At 32.4% G+C, this 12,107-nt stretch overlaps 2 protein-coding genes across 3 annotated transcripts; one reads left to right on the forward strand and one right to left on the reverse strand.

The window, feature by feature from the left end:
* Window positions 1-1,632: 1,632 nt before the first annotated feature.
* On the reverse strand, window positions 1,633-4,034 carry LOC116350615 (zinc finger CCHC domain-containing protein 8 homolog). The gene is made up of 3 exons (XM_031782465.1): window positions 2,860-4,034; window positions 2,676-2,783; window positions 1,633-2,609 (listed from the first exon to the last, which is right to left on the reverse strand). Exons 1-3 carry the CDS (start codon window positions 3,712-3,714, stop codon window positions 1,788-1,790), a joined length of 1,785 nt encoding a protein of 594 aa, XP_031638325.1. The 5' UTR covers window positions 3,715-4,034; the 3' UTR covers window positions 1,633-1,787.
* A 1,771-nt stretch (window positions 4,035-5,805) lies between these two features.
* LOC116350647 (mast cell protease-like protein) lies at window positions 5,806-8,872 on the forward strand. 2 transcript variants are annotated; one of them, XM_031782515.1, is made up of 7 exons: window positions 5,806-6,461; window positions 6,553-6,782; window positions 7,257-7,278; window positions 7,425-7,568; window positions 7,637-8,152; window positions 8,224-8,339; window positions 8,692-8,872. In XM_031782515.1, the coding sequence occupies exons 4-7, from the start codon at window positions 7,490-7,492 to the stop codon at window positions 8,761-8,763; spliced, it is 783 nt and encodes a 260-aa protein (XP_031638375.1). In that variant the 5' UTR covers window positions 5,806-6,461; window positions 6,553-6,782; window positions 7,257-7,278; window positions 7,425-7,489; the 3' UTR covers window positions 8,764-8,872. The 2 variants fall into 2 exon arrangements, with proteins under 2 accessions (XP_031638375.1, XP_031638364.1); XM_031782504.1 differs by lacking the exons at window positions 5,806-6,461; window positions 6,553-6,782 and adding an exon at window positions 6,974-7,087.
* The last annotated feature ends 3,235 nt before the right edge of the window (window positions 8,873-12,107 follow it).

The following is a 12,107-nucleotide window of genomic DNA, read 5'->3' on the forward strand; positions in this document are numbered from 1 at the left end:
TTGCAACGGTGTTTTGCTGTTGCCGATGCTGTGCTGCCGCTGTTGATTAAAACAATGTGCAAAATTATAAATCCAGCCCCCTCTCCCCCAAAAAAAGAGAAGATAATCAACACAAACATTTCTAGTATGTTCGATGAAAATCGACCGCAAACGGCAACGAGAACAAAGAAACAAAGAAAGAAAAAACCAATTAATTTTTTCCATTGAGTGAAAAGAAAAATTGCCCAAATGTTGCATGTTGCATGCATCATACACATACATTCTCAGTTTCACAGCAGTACGGTTATCGTATACTTTATGTCATTCTACAATTATATTCTCACCAAGATCGAGTGCCAGCGAATGCGCACGCGCACGTTCTCATTAAACCATCATAATAATCATCATCATCACCAACATCATTTGTTCACATTAAAAGTGCGCAGGTAGCGTGCGCATCGATCTTGGATGATAATCACAATGTGCATGAACTAAATCCAATCCATAGACTGATTAAACATTAATAAAAACAAAAAATTTATTTAGTTAGAGGCAGAGAAAATACTGTATCCTCAGTCCAAAACAAAAGAAAAAACAAACAAAAACCAATTAAACATTGAAAATGAAATAAGCAACCGAAAAAATAAAACTACATTGCCGAATCGAGTGATGTTGCATGTTAACAAAAAAAAAGAACATATAGCAATAGAATGGAGTATTAATTTATGTCATAAACTCTAATTTTACCAATGAAATTCTCTAAGTCTAAGCTGGCCTAAGCTAAAAAAATGAAACAAAAACACAAATTATATTTCAAATACTTACTTTTTATTTTCAATCGCGCTCTCAACATGTATTTTGTCAACTATATTCTGCAAAGTTGGTGGATTTTTCTTAAAATAAAATTCATGAGCGGTAAATAGTAGTTGAAAAAAAGATAGAATAAAAGGGACAAAAAAATTTTTGTCCACCATTCTTTGTACACCAAGCGCTAAAACTGTCTTAGTTTAGCGCTTGTGTCTGCTTTTTTTAAATAAAAAAAAACAACAATTATCTTGCAATCTAATCCATGCAGAGCGACCAAAGCTAGTCACTATATGATTTTTTTAAGAGTTAAGAATCTTTTTGTTCCGATTGTACGTAACGTTTTAAATAATATTATTATCACCACCTGTGTAAAATTTGTGTAGAAAAAGGGAAGAAAAACCACAACAAATTGATCGAATTAGATTAGAATATTCCGTTTGCTTTTAGACATATTAAAATTTGTGTGCGCGATTATCGCGATTTTGAAGTGAGACACCACGAATTGAAGATTTAAATTGTGCGCGTTAGGTTTTGCAAACACTGTTTGCTTTCGACTTTTTTTTAGATTGTTTTCCACCTACAAAAAATTAAAATTAAAAATACTTAAAAAAATTCACAAGCTGCACATCAAAGATATATCACAAGTACACCAACCAATACACACAGCTACACAATAAACTTATGTATAAATCAGTATAATTTAATGTACATGTAGAACACAAAACAAGTATTATTTAATTACACACACCTGAAAGAAGAAAAACTGATAAACAAAAATAAAAATGAATCTTTATTAAAAATCAAAACTATATTTTTTTCTATTTTTTTTTATTTATTGTTATTAAATGGCTCCATTGAGCTTGAGAATTGATCTAATTTTGTTTTACAAAAAATGATTTTTCCCCGATCTTTTGTTTTTCTCTTATTTCGTTTGAATTTGAAACGACTGAATATTAATCGGATTCATCGTGTTCATCATCAATATCGATGGAGATGCTGTGTCATGAGGAGTCATCCTCCTGGTCATCATTTATTCGTTTGATGACCGTTCGCACCTTTTTAATGACACCCGTTAATTTTTGATATGTCCCAGTTGCATCAGGTAAATTTTCGAAATCGATGACATCCGTTACACCAACTGACCACTTTTCACCAACCGGTAACTGTGTATATGGTGACACTTGCTTTATAAGTGGCGTTCCAAACACTGACTCCCTCGATTGACCAGATGTCGATGGTGTTGATGGTTGTGTCGATATCGATGCATTTACTTCACATTGTTCAATACAAATGCTGATTTCGGCATTTTCGTTAACCGATTCAATTGATTTGCCATTGTTTTCATTGCTACCGGATGTTTTTTTATTCTGATCATTTTCCTGTGTGCCAACATTTTCCTTTGGTTGCATCATATTTTTGGAGACATCTGCATCATATTGTTGACCATTTGGATTTGATATTGAATTCGAATCCGTTGAACCATCTTCAGCATCTTCCAGTGCACGTCGAATTTCTTCTTTTCTACGTTCCAATTCAAGTAATGATGCTTCTTGTTCGACATCAGGTACAGAAATTGAGTTTGTTTCATCGTTACTTGGTCGTGATTGTGGTAATAGTACTTCCGGTGAATTGGTGCTTTCATCATCACTTTCCTCAATATCCATATCATCGTCTTTGACATTTTGTGTGACCGATTTATCGTTTTCATCAAGCTTTAGACGCTTTCGCTTATAAGTTTTGGTCAAATTATTTTGCAGCGATTGAATCAAACCTTCTTTGCTATGTTCGAACAACATGGGTGGCACTCGGAAGTAATCACCGTCCTGCAAAATAGAAATAGGGTTTAACGTTTTTCATAGAAAACGAACAAATCAAAGATAATGCCTTACATCAATCAAATTCGATGGAACTGGCGCATTGAAACCTGGATATTCAATGAACTTTGTTGGGTCATATTCAACCTTTTCATCTCCATCTTCCGTCTCATTGTTTATCATCTAAAAAGAGTCAAACATAAAATTAAGATAAAAAAATACACACCATAACCTTAAAAAAATCTTTCCAAAATTTTACCTCCGAGTGAAACAATGACAATCCGGAATGGTTAATTTTTGCCTCTTCAAGCCATCCTTCCGGATAACCATACAATCGCATTTTATAAATGTACATGGGCAATTCACGTGAACGCAAACCAAGCGCTTGTCGTAAATTATCGCTTAGTTTACCAGGTACTAAATGACTATACTTTTGTTCGGCCTCCAAATGATAACGTTCCGTTTTTGTTTTTTGCATAAATGATTGTTTGGCTCGATTTATTGCATCCGGATCACGTTCTTCTTTGCAATCTCTCATATTATGATCACCGCCACAATTCCAACAATTGCCAGTTTTTCGTTTGCTCTCATCACCATCACCAGCATTTGGGTCTGCTTCTTTTTCTTCCTCATCATTTAGTACATCAATTGCGCTCGAATTATAATCAGGAATTTCAGATGTATTTGTATTTTCCGTCGGTAAAGTGTCAACCATAAATATATTATCATCATTTTTAGCTGAAATCTCCGTCACTTTCACACATTTTTCGCTTTTGTCAATGATTAAATTGGCAGATTTTTTTAACAAAAACAATGCATCTCGTACGCATTGGCCAATGACTTGATGCAGTTCATCAAATACCGTTTCGTCTCTAAACACAAGACGTACCAAACAATTGTTTTCATCAATATCATCGTGACTTCCGTTTAATTCGTGACTAGAATTCTCGTTCATATTCGATTCTTGTTCGACATTCATGCAAATATCTTCATCATTGAGTTTCGACTCCAACACCACTGTATCGCCGTTTGACTCTGATCCCGCATCTTTTTCTTCATATTCTGCACTAGTTCGAACATTCAGTTTTGTAGATTCGCTTTGAATTGATTCCATTTTTATAACTCATTCGATTGATTGAAAATTTGATTTTTGATTTTTTTTAAAGAAATTATAAAAAGTTTTTTTCCCTCAACTTAGATTTTAAACTGTTTGGTCTGTACCATCGATGGCTATTATGTTTTTTTTTTTTGTTTATGTGGCAAACATTCACTTTTGTTGATCAAACATGCACTGAATTACTTAACTAATATACATTCTACACTGATTTTTTGATGAAATGACAGTCAATTTAAAAACAATTCTGTTGTATATACGAAATAATTTGCGAACGAAATAACTGAAATGCAATATTTTGCTATGATGATAGATCGCGTTATTAGACAGCAGCATTTGTTTGACAGCGGCACTGGTTTGACAGTATCTGTCAGACATATAAATGTCGTGCGTGAGCAACACGATGAGTATACAATTATACATGCAAGTACTAAAAATGTAAACTTGAAAAAGCATTTTATACAGAAAACTTTAAGTTTAATAATATTATTCAGTTAAAAATGTGGAATTAAAACAATTTTGAATAAGAGAGATATAATATTTGAAATGGGCAATCATTAATTTTGTGCAGAATGTAACGCAAACATTAGATGTACTAATAATATGACGAAAATACCTTATTGACATTCGAAAAATGTAATAGATTCGTACTGTAATTGAAAGTAAACAAGATAAAATGAAAATGAAATCGTCATATTTAAATTAAATTTATAGATAATTATCATTTTTATTGATTTTTTATTCATGAAAATGTGGAATAATTTGCATTGTGATTTCTACCGACTGTTTATTGTTGATGCTGTTGGTGTCGTTGAGTTTACAGTCAATGTTGAAAATTATTCAAGAAATGTCTTTTTCATTTCAAAATACTTTACTTTTGGTATTTATGAATTAAAAAAGACATTTTCAATTTCATTTCGAAATGCAAAGAGAATAATATCTAGAAAAAAAACCACATCGATTTATTGAATGGGATTTTAAATATGTATCAGCAAATATTTAAAATCATACAGTAAAACCATCATACGTTTGAACGGACCGAAATGCACAAGGATCTCGGTATTATTTTCGACACAAAACTAACATTCACCGATCACATCGATGCGATTACAGCCAGTGCACATGCGGCAATGGGTGTCATCAAACGATCGAATCTGCAAAAATATTATATTGTGCACTAGTTAGGTCAAAATTCCATACCATCGTATCCACTCCGATAGAATAGAATCAATTCAAAAAGATTTTGTCATTTGGTCGTTACGATATGTATATCAGAGATATGAGAATGATGTGATGTGATGTTTTGAAAATTCAACCGCTTTGGAGACGGCATATAAATGCCTCTATATTTTTACACTTAGAGATAAAATTTTATATACAAGACTGCAATATAATGAGAACCAAAGAAATTTGAGAAATACCAAACTGATTAGAGTTAGAATATTTACGTCAGAATATCCACACAAACAATCGGCATCAAGGCAAATTTTTAGAAATAATATTGTTAAATTGGAAAATGTGATATTTGTTCGGTGAAAAATTTAACCTTTAACTTTTATGTGTTATATAGAAATTGAAACAGTGAACACAATCGATATCTGCTGCTCCGAAGTCGAGAAGTCTGGTGACTGGGTATACGATCGGGTGGTGTTTCATTGCGAACTGACGGTTGTGAACATGTTGTGATCTGACGGTGAATAAATAATAATATAATAACCTTTCAATAACGGAATCCCACGGGCATTTTTTTTATCCACTATTGAAATGAATTCCACTATACTCAGGTTCCATTAATAACAGGTTTTCACGCAAATTCAGAAATGATTTTCCACTATTGATGGTAAATAAAAAAAAGTCAAAATTCATATAGGCTAGCAAAAAAACTTCAGGAGGAAAAAATACAAATTGATAAATACAAATTGAAAAATACAAATTGAAAAATATAAGAAAAAAAAAAAAAAAGAAAAAAAGATGAAAAGTGATATATATATTGAAAAATTGGAATAAAAAAGAAAAAACTATGCATTATAAATAACTAATACTATTTAAAATATTCTCTAACAGGAGCAATTTTTACGATCGTCGCAATAATCTTGTTCGTCGCGTTGTTGTTGTCGATTATATCGACAATCAAATACGGCAAAATCGCATCAACGATGGTAGTGCTAATCATGTCGTCAGCATTCTCAACTTTTTCCGCATGGAATCAGCGAATCGGCGAGCTGGTTCAAACTATGAAGTAGTGCGTAAAATTCTCGGTCGGCGTCTACATCATTTCCAACGGGAACGTGCATTCGATGCGGCACGTGCTGCTTTAGCGCAGGTTGTTGCGGTTGGGCCCGCGTTACCTGGCCATAATGTGGAAGACGAACCACCGGCTGTTGTTGCTCAATTAGCTGCAGCGGCAGGCGTTGTCGCACCAGCGGCGGCAGCAGCAGCAGATCCTAACGCACCAGCGGCAGCAAATGTTGTTGCGCCAGCGGCAGCAAATGTTGCACCAGCGGTAGCAGTAGATCCAAACGCACCAGCGGTGGTAATAGATGCGAACGCACCAGTGGCAGCAAATGTTGTTGCACCAGCGGTGGCAGCAGATCCAAACGCACCAGCGACAGCAGATCCAAATGCACCAGCGGTGCCAAATCCAGACGTTTTTCAAGACGTTGAAGAAATTGTCGGACCCGTACAAGAAGTAGAGTACGATGGTGACATCATCGGTGAACTGCCTGGTCCGAGTAATTTGAGCCGACGTAGGTTCAATAATAATACACCACCATTCATACTTCTTATATTTATATTTTAATTAATTATAGAATTTTATATATAAACTAACAATAATAGGCTTAGATGAAATCCAAACATCATTGGACGTTAACGGTATCACGCGGCTGATCAACAGATACACCGTTTTGGAAATTGAACAAATAATGGAAAAAAATTGGAAAAAAATTCTAGAAATTGAAAGAATTTTTCGCATGAAAAAAATCGGAAAAAATTGACTTACCAAAAGACAGTTCGAAAATGCCTAGCAAATCGAGAGAATTTTTCCCAAATTTTTCCCGCTATCGAAGGTGAGCGTTTCCTGACTATTTTCCATCATTTAACAGGTCATTTTGTATGGGAGAGCTAAAGCAATCAAGAATGCGAATATTTACACGTGTTTCAATGAATTTAAAAAGAATTTTTGATATGTACTGTTTTCTGTCGAAGCAGTATATTAAAGCTGCCTTTCGGCATAATATTCATACACAAATTTCAAGTTCTAACTTATCATCTAAACGATACACAGTTGAAAAAAAAGTGTTACATTATCACAACAAAAACAATGAATTCGTTTTGTGTGTCATTCGCAATATTTTGCCTGGCTGAATATTTGGTAAATCAAATTATTTCATTTGAAATAATATTACACAAAAAATTTATTCTATTTGTATTTTTTTACGATTTTGTTACATGATGTCAAAATGTGATCTTTTTTATTTCATTTTGATTTCAATTTTAATTCTTTTATTTAAACCTATAACTTAAATTTTAATATTTCATAGGTATTTCATCAAATCACAAAAGGTAGTTATTTGAAGAGTCTATTTGATAGTAATTTAAAAAAGAATCAATTTAAATTAAACTTTGAGAATTGAATATTCATTAACGTGCTTCAAATTTTATTCATTATTTTTATATTATTTTTTTAAATGCATTTTCATGAAATGCAGTCGGACTTGGCGTAGAAGCAGTTGTTGGTGGCGTTTTGGTGGATAAAATCGAATATTTTAACTACATGTCTGGAATAATAAAGACGTTTGGAGAGGTTCCTTATTGTGGCGCAGTTATCATTTCACCATCAAAAATAATTTCAGGTACGGAGCGAAAAAGGCAATTGAAGTATTAAACGATAGCTTAAATACAAATTCCTTATGGATTTCAGCTGCGCATTGTGTATATAATAGAACTTTGCCTACTTTGATAGTAGGTACATTAAATACCAGTATGCCTTATGGCATCGTGAATGTTACTGAAGATGAAATGATAATACATCCAGGATATGATAATATGCTTCCATTATCCAACGATTTAGTCGTGTTTGAACTTAATAAAAGGTTGAATTTCAAAGTCAATAAAATAAATGAAATAAAATTGGTTAAAAGAAATTATGTACCGAAACCGGGAGAAGAAGTTTATGCCCTTGGATATTCAAAACCTCAAGTGATTTCTGACGAGACAAATATAAACGGCCACACTTTACAATTAGTGTTTTCAACAATTTCGGATTTCAATACATGTCAAAATGACTACCACACATTTCTTGAAGGTTTCTTGAGAAAATATAACGTAGATGGATTAGATATATGGGCTGGATTTAATGTGCCAAAAATAGACAAAACTCAAATTTGTATTAGTACACTTAATGGAAACAGTATTTTAAACAAAGGCGATTCAGGAGGTTTGGATTTTGCAAATATTTTTGGTAAAAAGTCATGTTCTCTTTCACTATTATTTTTATTTAAAATGCAGGACCCCTTATTACAAAAAATAACGAATTACTTGGTTTAGCGTCCTTTAGCGAAGAAGGTCTACCTGCGGTTTTTACATTAGTTTCTCATCATCTTGATTTTATTCATCATCCGAAGGTGAGTCCCAATTCTAAACAAACTTATTACATGCGAATAATCAAATTAAATAATTTAAAACACCTTAAATTGAGTTCACAATAAAAAGAAATTTATTTAATGAATTTGTAAACTTTTGTATGCATTTCGACAAAATTTATTTGTCATCTTCAGCAACACACAAAAGAGAACAGGGAGCAAAAGTATTTGCGAAAATATTTTAAAAATTCTTTAAATAAATTTCTTTATATTGTAAACTCAATTTAAGGTGTTTTTAAATTATTTAATTTGATTATTTATCGAAGTTTCGCGTTTCACGTTCATTCCACAAACAATATTTATTACATGCGGTTTTATCGGTTTTTCTTTATAGAAATTCGTTGCTGATTATAGGGCTAAACATCATTCTGAACCAAATCCACACATGAGAACAGTGGTAGTATAAGGATTTGATGACATCTAGCAATGTATTATTTGGCATACACGCAAACTTCAAAAACTAAAATGTGTTTTGCTTTCGTAATAAACTGCTTTCGTTTGATATCAACAATTGATTCAGTTTTGTTTGTATTCATTTCATTGAAAATGAATATTTCATATAAACGTGGATACGATGTAATGTGTTTTAAAAAACATGAAAAATGTTTTCTGTGAATATAAAAACACTTTTCACATGAAAATACTTATTTTGAATAGTTTAATTTCAATGCAATAAGCATGCAAACTACATATCTACTTGGTCTGTTATGGTTTGTAAATAATCTAGTGGGTTTTTGCTTGATTAGTAAAATTAGATTTTAAACGTGAAAAATAGTTCAAACTGTATTTAAAAACACATATTTAACTTGGAAATTAGAAAATGTTAGTTAAAAACATATTCATTTTTTCAAGCAACATTTCCGTTCCAAATTCGAACTACTGTATCACTGAATTCTTCAAAAATATATCTCATCAGGGATTGTCGATCGACCATTCAAATATTTTTTACAAAAAAAAAATATTGATTTCTGGCGTTTGCAACAATTTTCGATACATCAATATGATTTACATCATGCAATGTCGTGAGCGTCTTGTGAATTAGTACAATCGGTATAATGTACTAAAAATAGAAGCTTTGAATAAAAAGCTCCCATTGAACTTGATCAAATGTAAATAATTTAATTTAAGAAAACTTTTTACACTTTGATCAATTTAGCAAAAGTGTAATCTAAACGATTATTATAAAGTGTAGGAAAAAATATTTGGTTTTAATTAATCGAGCTATTCTAAACGGAAATTTCAAAAATAGATGTTCCGATTGCTATAACAAAGGAAATTTTGAAATAAAAAAATTAACTGTTGCTTTCAAGTATTAAACTGATAATGAAAACAGAAACATTCTTAATTTTCAAAGAATTGGTTTACATCTATTTCTGTTTTAATGTGTTGATGAAAGGGAAAACAAGTGAAAATAAAACAAAATGGAACAATTTCTTTGTTATAAATCCGTTAGACTGTTTTTTTTGCACAGAATTCTTTTATTCTTCTTTGTGAAAATCAGCAATGATAAAATATTAAAATATTTGAAGAATGCTGCATTAGAATGCAACAATTGAATCTATTTGAATTGGGGAAACATTTTCCAGGGGCTTAAGTTTTTAACCGAATGTTAAAAACACTATTTTTCGATTTCGAATGTTGTAAAACGAATTTAAGATAGATTTACGTCAATTCTTATTATATGATTTTGTCATTTTTGTATGCAGTTCTTTGAAACTAATAAGTAAGTGTAATGTTGATTCTTTTGATGTGCGTAGCCATTTGTGTTTGCATTGAATATGAAAATTGACCACTAATTCGTGATAAACGATTTTGGTCTCGATTATCGTCCACTATCATCGTTTAATGACCCGATAAAGAATCGTAAGCTGAACTGCGTGCAATTTCACCGGTGAATGCAAAAAAAAACAACACAAACCAATTCCAATGCACATGATGAATAATAAGTAAAATATCAATTGAATAAATAAGTCATACTGTCTAATTAAATTATGCGCCAACGAATGCCACAGCGTCGATTAAGTGTTGACTTTATAAATTACACTATTGACAAGAGAGAACAAAAAACGTCGTTGGTTGCTGTTTTTTTTTTGTTGGTAAATTTTGTTGAAAATTTCTTTAACTTACTTTTAAAGTCAATTTCGTTTGTCCGTGTGTAGAGAAAGTTGGACAAAGAGCAATTGTGCGCTCAACCATATGTACATTTATGTGATATTAATATTGTTTTAAACGATCATCATTCACAAGCGCACAAAAGTCAGCGCGTAACGTTCTAGTTTAATAATTAGACAGATATAAACGATTCGAATATACACTGTACATTGTAAAATTTGTACAATTTGCATTTAATTTTGTCATTCCATTTCATTTCGTTCATTGAAAAGTACTTTAAAAGCGTTTAAAAGAAATGCTTATTGTCTTGGTCATTTTTCGCCAATATATATATAATATAATCCACTTTTACCTTCTTATGATGACAGCATGTTTGAATTTATTTTTCTAGCTCAACTCGTACTCTTTGCATACACATATAGGTGGGTTGGGGGGGGACTCTTTCTTGCTCTGTGTTGTCCAGGCCACTTACATGCGTGTACTTTCGTCGCTCATCGTCATCGTCGTCATTTTTTTCATTCTTGTTATGTTTTCTACTTTGTTTGAATGCGCGTGTGTCCGCATCAATAGCGGTTCAACACGAAATGAACAAGCAAAAAAGAAAAAAAAACACATTCAATTGGAATTGGATAAAACGTGATTTGTTTATTGTCAGGGCAGGTCTTTGTTGATGGAATGCCGTTGGAGATGTGTGTAAGTTTTTTTTTCACTTTTTTCACTCTTTTTTTCTCGTTTGTTCGCTTGTTTCCCTATTTCATATCGTCGTTTACGGTTGATGAAAAATTACTGATGAAAAACACTGAATTTATGGATGCATGAGAGTTCGTTTTTGCACGGTTCTTTGATTAATTTGCCAAAATAAAAGTCTGAATGACAGAATTAACACTTGAAACTAAAACCATGTTACAGAATCGAAATGAAAAGAGTTGGCTAACGAAGGTTATATAGTAAATTCAATTACCATCGGCCTACACTTAACACAAGAGGAATTTTTTTCTTCGCCATATGCAGAGAGAGAGAGAGAGAGAGAGAGAGAGAGAGAGAGAGATAGTTTAAAGTACATAATGGCAAATTTGGATAAAAGTGGTAGCCAGTGCATGGTAAAATGCAAAAGGAATGAAAAATACAAACAAAACTTAAAATATCCGAATGGTCATATGACATTTTAGTTGGTTTTTAATGCAATTTTCGTGGTACTTAGCCAGCATAGAAATTGTTCGCTGGATGGAAGACCAAAAACACACGTGTATCCACTCATATGCGAACGGTATCACGGAAAAGCATCAAATTCAGTTAAAACATTATAAACAGCAGTAAGCCAGCATATACTGTTGCCAAGCCACGTAACAAAGAGACAACGACTAGTTATCGTCGACGACACAGTTGTGTCTCAAGAATACTCGAGTCGTTTTTGTTCGACTGAATGTGCTCAATGGATGTGTACATAGTGCATAGAGAAACAGAAGCATATGAGACACAAAATAGCATACGAAAAAAAAGAGAAACCATCATATCAATTGGTGCAAAAATGTACAAAATATGCGCGAATATGAATTGGCTGGTGTCAGAATGTGTGGCACAAAACGACTTATTTGTAAGTTTTTGCACATATCAATCGAATTGAAATCGACAAAATCA

The sequence above is a fragment of the Contarinia nasturtii genome, unplaced genomic scaffold, assembly GCF_009176525.2.
Source record: "Contarinia nasturtii isolate CC-2019 unplaced genomic scaffold, AAFC_CNas_1.1 Cnas_scaffold_129, whole genome shotgun sequence".
Classification (NCBI taxonomy): Eukaryota; Metazoa; Arthropoda; class Insecta; order Diptera; family Cecidomyiidae; genus Contarinia; species Contarinia nasturtii.